Source organism: Triticum dicoccoides, chromosome 6B, assembly GCF_002162155.2.
Source record: "Triticum dicoccoides isolate Atlit2015 ecotype Zavitan chromosome 6B, WEW_v2.0, whole genome shotgun sequence".
Lineage (NCBI taxonomy): Eukaryota > Viridiplantae > Streptophyta > Magnoliopsida > Poales > Poaceae > Triticum > Triticum dicoccoides.
In genome coordinates, this window is record NC_041391.1 from 617,604,235 (window position 1) to 617,620,318 (window position 16,084).

At 47.0% G+C, this 16,084-nt stretch overlaps 1 protein-coding gene across 1 annotated transcript; it reads left to right on the forward strand.

Moving 5' to 3' along the window:
- The first annotated feature begins 14,478 nt into the window (after positions 1-14,478).
- LOC119321333 (ethylene-responsive transcription factor ERF109-like) lies at positions 14,479-15,181 on the forward strand. Its single transcript, XM_037595057.1, has one exon. It carries the CDS (start codon positions 14,507-14,509, stop codon positions 15,179-15,181), a length of 675 nt encoding a protein of 224 aa, XP_037450954.1. The 5' UTR covers positions 14,479-14,506.
- The last annotated feature ends 903 nt before the right edge of the window (positions 15,182-16,084 follow it).

The window sequence follows — 16,084 nt, forward strand, 5'->3', positions numbered from 1 at the left end:
GGCGGTGGTGGAGTTGACGGGCAGCGGCGGTGGTGGCGGTGGTGGCGGAATTGGAGGCGGCGAAGACATGGTCGAAACCCGGGTATCAGCTACCTGGGTTTCGACCATGTCATCGCCACCACCAATTCCGCCGCCACCACCGCCGCCGCTGCCCACCAGCACCCCCACCGCCGCTGCCACCAACTCCACCACTGCCGCCGCCTTATCGCCGAGCGCCACGGCCTCGCTCACCCTCCCGTCGGCACCGATCTCCCCCGCTCCTGGCACAATGCAGAGCCAGGGCCAGCCATCGCCACCCGTACACAATTCGCCACCATCTCCTCCCCCATGCCGAACCAGCTTTCCCCGGAGGCCATGGCCAGCGTGCTCAATGACCTGGTGATCGCGACCCAGGGCATCCTTCTCTATTTGGCTAGCCCGTACAGGCTGCCACCGCTGCTACCGCCGGCCGTACCCTCGGGCCAGCCGGCACTGCCGTGGTACTCCGTCCCCGCGGCCATCGCCGGGAGCTACCCGGCGCTACCATCGCCGGCCGCTTCCACGCCGCCCTGGCCCCAGTGGCCGACGCCAGCGCTCGCGGCACCACCCGCGCCGCCAGCAGCCACCCAGGGCCCGCAGTGGCCGGCCTACTCCGTCCCCGCGGCCATCGCCGGGGGCTACCCGGCGCTACCATCGTCGGTCGCTTCCACACCACCCTGGCCCCAGTGGCCGACGCTAGCGCTCGCGGCGCCACCCGCGCCGCCAGCAGCCGCCCAGGGCCCGCAGTGGCCGAGCTGGGCCGTGCCACCCACCGCCTCGCCGTCCCTCCCGGCGGCCACAGTGCAGGTTCCGCTGCCGCCACCGCCCAGCCCTAGCCTGGGCCGGTCCGCGCCAGGCGGTCTTCCGATCCAAGAGGTCTGGTTCCCATCGTCACCATCTCCACTTCCGGGCTGGCTCCACGGGACATCGCCTCCGCCGGTTTACACGGAGGCCCGGGAGCCGTCGGGTTCCCAGTTGCAGGCCGGGGCATCGGGCACCACGGGGGCCTACGCCGGCCTTCCCACCACGGACCAAGCACCGTCATCAGCTCTCCGCACCGCCAAGGCAGTGGGCCATGGCGCGCCAAACCAGCAGCTGCCCCGGTTCACCAAGCTTGACTTCGCCACTTATGACGGCTCGGATGACCCGCTTAACTTGCTCAACCAGTGTGACCAGTTCTTCCGCGGGCAGCGCACACCCGCGTCGGAGCGCACTTGGCTGGCTTCCTACCATCTCCGCGAGGCCACCCAGACATGGTACTACGCCCTCGAGCAGGACGAGGGCGGCATGCCCCCGTGGGAGCGCTTCCGCAGCTGTGCCTTCTTCGCCTCGGACCACCATTACGCGGGAGCCGATTGGCCGAGTTGGGCCGCCTACCTTTCACCTCCACGGTGCAGGATTTCGCCGACCGCTTCCAGGCCCTGGCGTGTCACGCGCCAGGTGTGACGACCCTGCAGCGGGCTGAGCCCTTCGTCGGCGGCCTTCCGGATCACACTCGCGTCGACGTGGAGCTTCGCGGACCCCAGGATCTCCAGTTGGCCATGTACTACGCCCGCGTGTTCGAGCGCCGCGTGGTGGTCATCCAGCATGAATCACCGTCTCGGACTACTGGGTCGCTACCAGGGCCGGATTCCACGCAGGGTCGGCCTGCGCAGGCTTCTGCGGCACCCCTCGCCGTGACCGCGGGACGCCCGTTCCACCGGCTCACCTCAGCCGAGCTCCTCGAGCGTCGCCGCCAAGGATTATGCTTCAACCGCGACGAGCCCTACACGCCCGGCCATGCCTGCCCGCGACTCTTCTACCTGGAGGTTGCAGACTACATTCCGGAGGACGCCGTCGCCGCCGACCTGGCCGCCCCAGCTGTCGAGAAGGTGTTTGACGCTGGTTGATCGCCTCGAGGAGTTCCGCCAGCGCTTCCCCAACTTACAGCTCGAGGACGAGCTGTTTGTGCAGGCGGGGAGAAGTGTTACGGCCGTAGAGGCCCACCGGGCAATCTTAGCCCACAAGTTATCTTAGGTTAATTCTTATGCAAGTTATCTTAGGTTAATTCTTATGCAAGTTATCTTAGGTTAATTCTTATGCAAGTTATCTAGGTTATAAATATAGGCTGTAAGACTCTTTTTGGAATTAAGCAATAAGAAGATTATCTCTATTCCCCGGCTCCCAGAGGAGCTAGAACCCTAGCCGCCCCCTGCCTCTTGCGCTGCCGCCGCCATCTTCCTCTTCCGCGACGGCGACCAGCCGCCGGCGCGGCCGCTCATCGCCATGCCCAGCCCCCTCCTTCCCCTACTGCCTACAGCCAAGACAGGGCAGAACCCTAGCTCCTAAAAGTTTGTAATGAGATATCTTATATATTGCTTACACAGACTACATATCATGTTGGCAATTCTTAATTTCCAGCTCCAAGGAAATCATGTTGGTGTGCATCTCTGAGTTCATCTTCATCACCGGTGAGTAAGCGGCTCTTTTGCCACGGAATGCTATCATAAAAGCTAAAAATGCATGTGTCTTCATGTGTGAATATTCAGTGGTGATTCCAAGTTTGCTGCTCGACAATTTTCAGACTACAAGTTAATAGATAGTCAATCATGCTCTTATTTGTAATACGAGTTAGTCTTCAACATGTTCAGCCCAAATGAGTAAACAGACTAGTCTAATGATGTTTATTTGCAGTCTTAGAATTGTAATCTCGCATAGAAGCATAATTAAAATCACAAGGAAAGCTCAACAAGACTCCAAGAGCCGATTCTGCCGTTTAATGTCTGCTTCCTTTTTTTCTCCTTAGTAGAACACAAGTTAATTAATTTTCTCATAATTTGGGAATCTTCAAGTGATTATTATTGACTCGAGGATCTTAGGGGCATTAGGGATTTAATACTATATAAGTGAAAGGGAATCATCTCCTTTAACTAACAATGGGAGAGAGAGCCTACAAGTCATTGTCTTGGGTATGAACGTAGATGTTAATTGCTACTAGATAGATTTACAATTAATCTCATTGTTTTGTTTTCTCTAGCAACCAAGACGAGTGTTGTGCACTTACAACTCATGCTGACTGAACTGGTGAAGTTTCTTTCTCCATTTCCTCACCTTGATTGTTGCCACCTATTTCCTGTTGGTGACTGAGTCTTGACACCATGTTTGTTTAGATAAAATCACCCTCTGGTTACTTGATTCCATTTGATTTATTGCACTATTTTGTTTGGAGTGTTTTTTGTTTGCTCTGGACCCTTTAGTTGTTTTTCAGAATGACTGTTGGAGTTGGGTTCATGTATATGGTAACTTGGCAATATTAGCTTTCAAGCATGTTATGATGTCCATCTCTTAGACAACATCTTTTGCTCAAATCGATTTATGTGAAAAACAAGTGCAGTTTCTTAAAGCAATTTAAAAAATGACTTAGAAGCAATTATTGTTGTAAGTTCTCTTTAATATTTGGGTATTACAAATTTAGTTCTGGCCCTCCTTGATTTTTCATACAGAGAAGGTAATTGAATGCTGTCCTTTAACACCACACTCTGCAAAATATTGAACTCCTCCACCTTGGTCAAGCCAGAAAATTATATGATTGATCTTTAGAAATTAATATTTGTTCTAGGAATCATGTTATCCACTAGCAACTATGATTTTTTTTGTAGTAAGAGTCTGCAGTGCATTGGCAGCATAGGTGCATATGAACCGCGGAGCATGAGATGATAATAGTGAAATGGTCAGTCACCAAACAAGTCAATTTTCAATAGCTATTAGTTACATGTTTTATATACTCTTGCAATCTTTGATGACGTCTTCAGCTCATGTACACATATGTCGCTGATGAAATGAACTGACCATTTGTATATGCATTGAGGTGCACACAAGTTGTTTAAGTGGAGCAGAGTACTACACAAGCCCAAATCAAGATGTTTAAGCCTTGGCTTTGTTGTTTGTGGCCTCTCGTATGCCCTGCTAAGATGCATCTCGATGTCTCTACAGTGAATGGTGCCACAATCTGATGTCTAGAATGTAATGTGAACATTTCCTTTTTCATGGAGGAGAGCAAAATAAGATTAATCTCACCATCATTCTTTGTGTGGCTGAGATGCTTTTCGTATTTCATTTGGCTCGAGAAGTTGATCTGTGAGAGTTGATCGCCTGTCAATTTGGAGCTAGAAACCAATTTGGAGCTAGAAACCTAGATTGTGTTGCATAAATGATTGGCTGTAAAAAGTTCAATCAAGAAGCTGCTTCATGTTTGTTTACAAAAATTGTTATCAAGAAAAAGAATCAGCAAGAAAGAAAAGCGGTGCGGCAAGACGCGCCTTTGCTTCTAGTAAGAGTCATGTGCACTGATAGTAAAACAGTTACTACATGAATTCATCTGCACTTAATTGTTCGCAAGCGGTAAAGGTAAATACATAAGTTCCTACCTTGATGTTCCTACCTTGATCCATCTTACATCTCTCTTTCGCGTTTCGATCTTTGCCCAACCGCAAAGGCCTCTTACTGTGTGAATGGTGTATGATACGTCTCCAACATATATATAATTTTTGATTGCTTCATGCTATTATATTATCAATCTTGTATGCTTTATATACAATTTTATATCACTATTGGAAAATAAGCTACTAACTCAGTGCCAAGTGCCGGTTCATTTTTTTTCCTATTTTCTTGTTTCGTAGAAAAACCATATCAAACGAAGTCCAAACACGATGAAACTTTACGGTGATTTTAGACTAGTTTTAGCCTAGTCGGGTATAGTTTTGTTAAAATATGTCCTAAATGTAAAGCTTTACATCCAGTTTGTATGAAAAACATTCGGTTAGCATGTATGCCCTAGAGGCAATAATAAAAGGATTACTATTATATTTCTTTGTTCATGATAGTTGTCTTTTATTCATGCTATAATTGTATTATCCGGAAATCATAATACACGTGTGAATACTTAGACCACAACATGTCCCTAGTGAGCCTCTAGTTGACTAGCTCGTTGATCAACAGATAGTCATGGTTTCCTGACTATGGACATTGGATGTCGTTGATAACGGGATCACATCATTGGGAGAATGATGTGATGGACAAGACCCAATCCTAAGCATAGCACAAGATCGTGTAGTTTGTTTTGCTAGAGCTTTTCCAATGTCAAGTATCTCTTCCTTAGACCATGAGATCGTGTAACTCCCAGATACCGTATGAGTGCTTTGGGTGTACCAAACGTCACAACGTAACTGGGTGACTATAAAGGTGCACTACAGGCATCTCCGAAAGTGTCTGTTGAGTTGACACGGATCGAGACTGGGATTTGTCACTCCGTATAACAGAGAGGTATCACTGGGCCCACTCGGTAGTGCATCATCATAATGAGCTCAAAGTGACCAAGTGTCTGGTCACGGGATCATGCATTACGGCACGAGTAAAGTGACTTGCCGGCAACGAGATTGAACGAGGTATTGGGATACCGACGATCGAATCTCGGGCAAGTAACATACCGTCTGACAAAGGGAATAGTATACGGGGTTGCTTGAATCCTCGACATCGTGGTTCATCCGATGAGATCATCGAGGAGTATGTGGGAGCCAACATGGGTATCTAGATCCCGCTGTTGGTTATTGACCGGAGAGCCGTCTCGGTCATGTCTGCATGTCTCCCAAACCCGTAGGGTCTACACACTTAAGGTTTGGTGACGCTAGGGTTGTATGAATATGAGTATGCAGCAAACAGAATGTTGTTCGGAGTCCCGGATGAGATCCCGGACATCACGAGGAGTTCCGGAATGGTCCGTAGGTAAAGAATTATATATAGGAAGTGTTGTTTCGGCCATCGGGAAAGTTTCGGGGTCACCCGGTATTGTACGGGGACCACCGAAAGGGTCCCGGGGGTCCACCGGGTGGGGCCACCTATCTCGGAGGGCCCCGTGGGCTGAAGTGGGAGGGGAACCAGCCCCTAGTGGGCTGGTGCGCCCCCCTTGGGGCCCCCCTGTGCCTAGGGTTGGAAACCCTAGGGTGGGGGCGCACCACTTGCCTTGGGGGGCACTCCACCCCCCTGGCCGCCGCCCCCTTGGGAGATTCCCATCTCCAGGGCCGGCGCCCCCCCAAGGGGCCTATATAAAGGAGGAGGGGAGGGGCAGCCGCACCCTTAGTCTTGGCGCCTCCCTCCCCCTGCTACACCTCTTCCTCCTCCCGCAGTTGCTTGGCGAAGCCCTGCCGGAGTCCTGCCGCATCCACCACCACGCCGTCGTGCTGCTGGATCTTCATCAACCTCTCCTTCCCCCTTGCTAGATCAAGACGGAGGAGACGTCACGCTGACCGTATGTGTGTTGAACGCGGAGGTGCCGTCCGTTCGGCGCTAGGATCTCCGGTGATAGGATCACGACGAGAACGACTACCTCAACCCCGTTCTCTTGAACGCTTCCGCACGCGATCTACAAGTGGTATGTAGATGCATCTCTCTCTCGTTGCTATATGAACTCATAGATTGATCTTGGTGAACGTAGGAAATTTTTTATTTTATGCAACGTTCCCCAACAGTGGCATCATGAGCTAGGTTTATGTGTAGTTCTCTATTGCACGAGTAGAACACAAATCTGTTGTGGGCGTAGATCTTGTCAACTTGCTTGCCACTACTAGTCTTTTCTTGCTTCAGCAGTATTGTGGGATGAAGCGGCCCGGACCGACCTTACACGTACGCGTACGTGAGACAGGTTCCACCGACTGACATGCACTAGTTGCATAAGATGGCTAGCAGGTGTCTGTCTCTCCTACTTTAGTTGGAGCGGATTTGATGAAAAGGGTCCTTATGAAGGGTAAATAGAAGTTGACAAAATCACGTTGTGGTTATTCGTAGGTAAGAAAACGTTCTTGCTAGAACCCAATTGCAGCCACGTAAAAGATGCAACAACAACTAGAGGACGTCTAACTTGTTTTTGCGGCAGTTGTCATGTGATGTGATATGGCCAGAAGTTGTGATGAATGATGAATAATATATTGTGATGTATGAGATCATGTTCTTGTAATAGGAATCACGACTTGCATGTCGATGAGTATGACAACCGGCAGGAGCCATAGGAGTTGTCTTAATTATTGTATGACATGCGTGTCAATGATTTAACGCCATGTAATTACTTTACTTTATTGCTAAGCCGTTAGCTATAGTAGTAGAAGTAATAGTTGGCGAGCAACTTCATGGAGGCACGATGATGGAGATCATGGTGTCATGCCGGTGCCGAAGATGATCATGGAGCCTCGAAGATGGAGATCGAAGGAGCTATATGATATTGGCCATATCATGTCACTACTTTATATAATTGCATGTGATGTTTATTATGTTTTATGCATCTTGTTTACTTAGAACGGCGGTAGTAAATAAGATGATCCCTTATAATAATTTCAAGAAAGTGTTCCCCCTAACTGTGCACCGTTGCTAAAGTTCGTCGTTTCGAAGCACCACGTGATGATCGGGTGTGATAGATCCTTACGTTCACATACAATGGGTGTAAGACAGTTTTACACATGCAAAACTCTTAGGGTTAACTTGACGAGCCTAGCATGTACAGAAATGGCCTCGGAACACAAGAGACCGAAAGGTCAAACATGAGTCGTATGGAAGATACGATCAACATGGAGATGTTCACCGATGATGACTAGTCCGTCTCACGTGATGATCGGACACGGCCTAGTCGACTCGGATCGTGTAACACTTAGATGACTAGAGGGATGTTAATCTGAGTGGGAGTTCATTAAATAATTTGATTAGATGAACTTAATTATCATGAACTTAGTCTAAAATCTTTGCAAAATATGTCTTGTAGATCAAATGGCCAACGCTCATGTCAACATGAACTTCAACGCGTTCCTAGAGAAAACCAAGCTGAAAGATGATGGCAGCAACTATTCGGACTGGGTCCGGAACCTGAGGATCATCCTCATAGCAGCCAAGAAAGCATATGTCCTAGAAGGACCACTAGGTGAAGCACCCATCCTAGAGAACCAAGACGTTATGAACGCTTGGCAGTCACGTGCTGATGATTACTCTCTCGTTCAGTGCAGCATGCTTTACAGCTTAGAACCGGGGCTCCAAAAGCGTTTTGAGCAACACGGAGCATATGAGATGTTCGAGGAGCTGAAAATGGTTTTTCAAGCTCATGCCCGGGTCGAGAGATATGAAGTCTCCGACAAGTTCTATAGTTGTAAGATGGAGGAAAACAGTTCTGTCAGTGAGCACATACTCAAAATGTCTGGGTTGCACAACCGCCTGTCCCAGCTGGAGATCAACCTCCCAGACGAGGCGGTCATTGACAGAATCCTTCAGTCGCTCCCACCGAGCTACAAGAGCTGTGTGATGAACTACAATATGCAGGGGATGGTGAAGACCATTCCTGAAGTATTTTCAATGCTGAAGTCAGGAGAGGTTGAAATCAAGAAAGAACATCAAGTGTTGATGGTCAATAAGACCACTAAGTTCAAGAAGGGCAAGGGTAAGAAGAACTTCAAGAAGGACGGCAAAGATGTTGCCGCGCCCGGTAAGCCAGTTGCCGGGAAGAAGTCAAAGAATGGACCCAAGCCTGAGACTGAGTGCTTTTATTGCAAAGGGAAGGGTCACTGGAAGCGGAACTGCCCCAAATACTTAGCGGATAAGAAGGTCGGCAACACTAAAGGTATATGTGATATACATGTAATTGATGTGTACCTTACCAGTACTCGTAGTAACTCCTGGGTATTTGATACCGGTGCCGTTGCTCACATTTGTAACTCACATCAGGAGCTGCGGAATAAGCGGAGACTAGCGAAGGACGAGGTGACGATGCGCGTCGGGAATGGTTCCAAGGTTGATGTGATCGCCGTCGGCACGCTACCTCTACATTTACCCACGGGATTAGTTATGAACCTCAATAATTGTTATTTAGTGCCAAGTTTGAGCATGAACATTGTATCTGGATCTCGTTTAATACGAGATGGCTACTCATTTAAATCCGAGAATAATGGTTGTTCTATTTATATGAGAGATATGTTTTATGGTCATGCCCCGATGGTCAATGGTTTATTCTTAATGAATCTCGAACGTAATATTACACATATTCATAGTGTGAATATCAAAAGATGTAAAGTTGATAACGATAGTTCCACATACTTGTGGCACTGCCGCCTTGGTCACATTGGTGTCAAGCGCATGAAGAAGCTTCATGCTGATGGACTTTTAGAGTCTCTCGATTATGAATGATTTGACACATGCGAACCATGCCTCATGGGCAAAATGACCAAGACTCCGTTCTCCGGAACAATGGAGCGAGCAACCAACTTATTGGAAATCATACATACTGATGTGTGTGGTCCAATGAGCGTTGAGGCTCACGGAGGATATCATTATGTTCTCACTCTAACTGATGACTTAAGTAGATATGGGTATGTCTACTTGATGAAACACAAGTCTGAGACCTTTGAAAAGTTCAAGGAATTTCAGAATGAAGTAGAGAATCAACGTGACCGAAAGATAAAATTCTTATGATCGGATTGTGGAGGAGAATATTTAAGTCACGAATTTGGTACGCACTTAAGGAAATGTGGAATCGTTTCACAACTCACGCCGCCTGGAACACCTCGGCGTAACGGTGTGTCCGAACGTCGTAATCGCACTCTATTAGATATGGTGCGATCTATGATGTCTCTTACCGATTTACCGCTATCATTTTGGGGATACGCTCTAGAGACAGCTACATTCACTTTAAATAGGGCACCATCTAAATCCGTTGAGATGACACAGTATGAATTATGGTTTGGGAAGAAACCTAAGCTGTCGTTTCTAAAAGTTTGGGGATGCGATGCTTATGTCAAGAAACTTCAACCTGAAAAGCTCAAACCCAAGTCGGAAAAATGTGTCTTCATAGGATACCCTAAGGAAACCATTGGGTATACCTTCTACCTTAGATCCGAAGGCAAGATATTTGTTGCAAAGAACGGATCCTTTCTGGAAAAAGAGTTTCTCTCGAAAGGAGTAAGTGAGAGGAAAGCAGAACTCAATGAAGTACTACCTCTTGAACCGGAAACTAGTGCAGCTCAGGAAAATGTTCCTGTGGTACCTACAACGACTGGAGAGGAAATTAATGATGATTATCAAGGTACTTCGGATCAAGTTGCTACTGAACTTCGTAGGTCCACGAGGACACGTTCGACACCAGAATGGTATGGCAACCCTGTCCTAGAAATCATGTTGTTAGACAACGGTGAACCTTCGAACTATGAAGAAGCGATGGCGGGCCCAGATTACAACAAATGGCTAGAAGCCATGCAGTCCAAGATAGAATCCATGTATGAAAACAAAGTATGGACTTTGACTGACTTGCCCGATGATCGGCGAGCGATAGAAAACAAATGGATCTTTAAGAAGAAGACGGACGCGGATGGTAATGTCATCATCTATAAAGCTCGACTTGTTCCTAAGGGTTATCGACAAGTTCAAGGGGTTGACTACGATGAGACCTTCTCTCCCGTAGCGAAGCTTAAGTCCATCCGAATCATGTTAGCAATTGCCGCATACTATGATTATGAGATATGGCAGATGGACGTCAAAACGGCATTCCTTAACGGTTATCTTAAGGAAGAGCTGTATATGATGCAGCCGGAAGGTTTTGTCGATCCTAAGAATGCTAACAAAGTATGCAAGCTCCAGCGATCCATTTATGGGCTGGTGCAAGCATCTCGGAGTTGGAACATTCGCTTTGATGAGATGATCAAAGAGTTTGGGTTTATGCAGACTTATGGAGAAGCCTGCGTTTACAAGAAAGTGAGTGGGAGCTCTGTAGCATTTGTCATATTATATGTAGATGACATACTTTTGATGGGAAATGATATAGAATTCTTGGACATCATTAAGGCCTACTTGAATAAGTGTTTTTCAATGAAGGACCTTGGAGAAGCTGCTTACATATTAGGCATCAAGATCTATAGGGATAGACGAGACGCCTCATAGGTCTTTCACAAAGCACATACCTTGATAAGATTTTGAAGAAGTTCAAAATGGATCAGTCCAAGAAAGGGTTCTTGCCTGTATTGCAAGGTGTGAGATTGAGCTCGGCTCAATGCTCGACCACGGCAGAAGATAAAGAAGAGATGAGTGTCATCCCCTATGCCTCAGCCATAGGATCTATTATGTATGCCATGCTGTGTACCAGACCAGATGTATACCTTGCCGTAAGTTTGGTAGGTAGGTACCAAAGTAATCCCGGCAAGGAACACTGGACAACGGTCAAGAATATCCTAAAGTACCTGAAAAGGACAAAGGACATGTTTCTCGTTTATGGAGGTGACGAAGAGCTCGTCGTAATGGGTTACATCGACGCTAGCTTCGACACAGATCTGGATGACTCTAAGTCACAAACCGGATACGTGTATATGTTGAATCGTGGAGCAGTAAGCTGGTGCAGTTGCAAGCAGAGTGTCGTGGCGGGATCTACATGTGAACCGGAGTACATGGCAGCCTCGGAGGCAGCGCATGAAGCAATATGGATGAAGGAGTTCATCACCGACCTAGGAGTCATACCCAATGCGTCAGGGCCGATCACTCTCTTCTGTGACAACACTGGAGCTATTGCCATTGCCAAGGAGCCCAGATTTCACAAGAAGACCAGGCACATCAAGCGTCGCTTCAACTCCATCCGTGAAAACGTTCAAGATGGAGACATAGATATTTGCAAAGTACATACGGATCTGAATGTCGCAGATCCGTTGACTAAACCTCTTCCACGAGCAAAACATGATCAACACCAGAACTCTATGGGTGTTCGATTCATCACAATGTAACTAGATTATTGACTCTAGTGCAAGTGGGAGACTGTTGGAAATATGCCCTAGAGGCAATAATAAAAGGATTATTATTTTATTTCTTTGTTCATGATAGTTGTCTTTTATTCATGCTATAATTGTATTACCGGAAGTCGTAATACACATGTGAATACATAGACCACAACATGTCCCTAGTGAGCCTCTAGTTGACTAGCTCGTCGATCAACAGATAGTCATGGTTTCCTGAATATGGATATTGAATGTCGTTGATAACGGGATCACATCATTGGAAGAATAATGTGATGGACAAGACCCAATCCTAAGCATAGCACAAGATCGTGTAGTTCGTTTTGCTAGAGCTTTTCCAATGTCAAGTATTTCTTCCTTAGACCATGAGATCGTGTAACTCCCGGATACCGTATGAGTGCTTTGGGTGTACCAAACGTCACAACGTAACTGGGTGACTATTAAGGTGCACTACAGGTATCTCCGAAAGTGTCTGTTGGGTTGACACGGATCGAGACTGGGATTTGTCACTCCGTATAACAGAGAGGTATCACTGGGCCCACTCAGTAGTGCATCATCATAAATTTAAGTTGTCGGTAATAGTTCTTAAATCAAAGACACACTAAAATAACTCCACACACCAATCTAGCAAGAGAGCATTGGAAAAATAAGTGAACGATGATTTCATCTTGTCCATAAAACACCCAACATTTGCTACCTTTCCAAGGAGGGGAACTTTTGGTCTATGGGTGTATATACACCCTATATGGAAAAATATATTTAGTAATTAGACAAAAATTCAAGAAAATCTGAAAATATTTTTGAAATAAAGTTGACCTTCCATTGTACTTCTTTTAAAAAAAAGGCCAAAATAGTGTGAATAGTGACCTATAATGGCACATATTTTTTGTCTTTTTTCCTAATGACAACATTGGGTTTTTATTCGCGAAAATTTATATAGTAGTGCAAAACAAAGTCAAGTTTATTCCAAAAAAAACTTCTAAACTTTTTGACTTTTTTGTAATTATTAATACTTTTTTTCTCATATAGGTTGTATATACACTTAGGAACTATATGGTATTCCCCCCCTTTCCAACCCCTTCTCAGTAAATTATCTCTGGTTAAAGTGATTTTTGTGACAATTAATCATAGAAATATTTTGATTTTACATAAGAACTTCTGTGAAAATCCACAATCATAGTTGTCTGCACAGTGACTTGATAGTGAAGATACCATCATAATATTTGTGTCCACAAGTGACATGACAAAAGAGTAAGAGATATTTAGGAAGGAAAGCTGAAGGGCACATTTTTTTCCCTAACCGGACCAAACCACACTAATAGAAATACATCATCCACAAAGATACGAAGAAGGCATGGGTAAAGTAGGGAGGAAAATTTGAGCATTAGCAACAAACCCGCTGGAGGTGTCCTCAATCGAAACACCTTCTATGGGATGAAAACCTACTAATATTGGTTAAAAAATCAACTGAAGTGCTACAAATCCACCAACAAAACGACAGACAACGACCGCCATTGTTTAAGGGCACACTAATTGTCCATATCAGTCTGAAAAATAAACATAGCCCATCACATTTTCACCCAGTAATTTGGAAATCTAATGAAATCGAGGATCGTTGGTCGTAAATCTAGTAAAATGCACCTCCAAAGTTAAATCCACCAGATAAAATGGCGATTAAAAATGTACCGAAAGTATACAATTTTTTCTGCTGGTAAAAGAGCACTTTCTCTGTTGCATAATGTAGTGCATATAGATATATTTTTTAGAAGTCAGACCTCACAAAATTTGACCAAGTTTATGGAGAAAAATATTTACCTCTAGAATGCTAAACATATATAATTAGATTCATCATAAGATGTTGGTTCATATTTTCTATATTTGATATTCTAGATATAAATAGTTTTCTCTATAACTTTGGTCAGAGTTTGCAAAGTCGACTTTTAGAAAAATCTATGCGCACTATATTATGAAACCGAGGGAGCATACAATTGGATTTTAGGAGATTTACAAAAAGATGGATATATGTACTAATAGTATACAATTTGGGCGAACCAACCCGTGGTTGGACGGTAGAGGGACTGTGGTATTCCCAGCCCACCAGGATCTGGTTCTCGAATTTATTCTTGGATTTATTTCAGTATTTGCTGCGATGCGCATTCAGTGGGAGGAGACGTTCCCGTCGACGACGAGGTGCCTACGGTGACTTCGTAAATTTCAAAATGATATGCCGGCTCAATCATTCGGAGGTGCTCAGTCTTTCGTAGATGCTCATGGGGGTAAGGTGTGCGTGTGTGTTCATAGAGGTGAGCGTACGCACGTGTATATGAGCGTTTGTGTCTGTACTGTGTTCAGAAAGATATACAATTTGACTTCATAAGATTCGGCGAAAGTCCGATAGTACCAGTAGTATATATACAATTTGATACTACGTAGGTAAAATCTATCTATTTTAAAACATGATTGTGTGAACAGCTCAAATATCGTCGCAACCAGCCGTCAGCAGTGCCTAATCAACCCATGCAAGGCATTTCCTCGCTCACTCGCCCGTTCCCACGATAAGAACGTGATCGCCGTTTCAAATGCGCGTGGACTCCTATAAAAGGTACCGCACCAAACAACGTCCAACTTCGGAGCACGAGAACTCAACCCACACACAGCGCCCGCATCCGTCGTTCTCCGAGGAGACGCAAAACTTTCTCACAAAACCCGTCATGGCACCGAGGCTGGAGCGCGGCGGCAGCGGCTTCCAGCTCCCGAACTCCGAGCTGGAGGACTCCCTCTTCCTCCGCGCCCTAATCTCCGTCGTAAACGGAGACGCCGTCGTTCCCACGCTGCACCTCGAGCCGTCGTCCACGCCGCACATTGCCGCTGCAGTTCCGGCCTGCGCCAGCTGCGGCGTGGACGGGTGCATCGGCTGCATGTTCGTTGCTGCGGCGGCGCCGGCCGGCTCGAGCAGCGAGGGCGAAGGATGCTCCGCCGCGAGCTTTGTGAAGGGCGGCGGCGTGGGGAAGATCACGCGGAGGAGGAGCTGGAGCAAGTTCAGGGGCGTGAGGCAGCGCTCGTGGGGGAAGTGGGCGGCGGAGATCCGCGACCCGCACCGCGCCGTGCGCAAGTGGCTCGGCACCTTCGACACCGCCGTGGATGCCGCCCGCGCCTACGATCTCGCGGCGCTCGAGTTCCGTGGCCACCGCGCCAGACTCAACTTCCCAGACGTGGCCGCGTCGGCGTCGGCGTCGTCGTCTTTTTCCGATTCTTCTTCGGCGGCTGCGCAGTCGTACAACTTGCCGGGCAGTCCTCGCGAGAACTGGGCGTCAAAATGTTTCGTCGCGCCGACCGGAGTAGGTAGGACAGGTGGCGAGGGAGCAGAAGATCATGATGCTGGATGATGACAACTTCGTGATCCACGTTTGGATAATTTATTCATTCGCATTTCTGAAAGGATGTTGTTTAATCAGAATCGATGATCAGTAAGCATGGCGACCTGTAGTCTGTGTAGCCGCCGCCAAAGCCAGGGCACGTGCTTCAAAATTTGGCCCTCTCCTTTCATGCCCGTGACGCAACTCCCTCTTCTTCACGTTATTAATTTTCCCGGGTTAACTTTTTTTCTGACAATTTTCATGAGTAGTCCCTGTGTAAAGAAATATAAGATCGTTTAGATCACTACATATCGATGCAACACTTCCATTTTAGACAAAGCTTGCTTTGGGACTGTGGATACACGACCTTTTCGAGGACAATGTCCCCTTGAAGAATACTCGCTCTTTAACTCGGAGTCGTAGAAGCTAGTGTTGTCTTGCTTGCTCGAAACGTGCTTGAGGAGTGATGTGTCTCGTATTCAAGCGATGTTGCTTCAGAGAGCGACCACCATGGAGCATCTTGAAGTGGAGTACGACGACTTCTGCTCCAAGAGAGACATATAGAGGGAGTAACTTATATGAGCGGACTCGTTTGGTCATTCAACTCACAGTCAGATGATATCGTAACCTTGGTGGTCCACAATTCTATACTCGACTCTAGAATCTTTTGCCTTAGCATCTCTCGTTTCAAAGTTTAGACACGGCCATCAAATATTTCGAAGCACAGGCAAACCACAACTCAGAGCGTTTAGAATTATTTCTTTCTCAAACCCCACAGGAACCCCAACCACCCATTCTCCAAGGGTTTGAATGAAAAAATGACCCGCCACCTATTCCGGCCATCCCACGCCACCACCGCCATCCTGCCGGCCGCCATGAGCCACCCCAGTTTCCGCCTCCCCTTGCGCCGCATCCACGTCGTCGCCCCCCCCC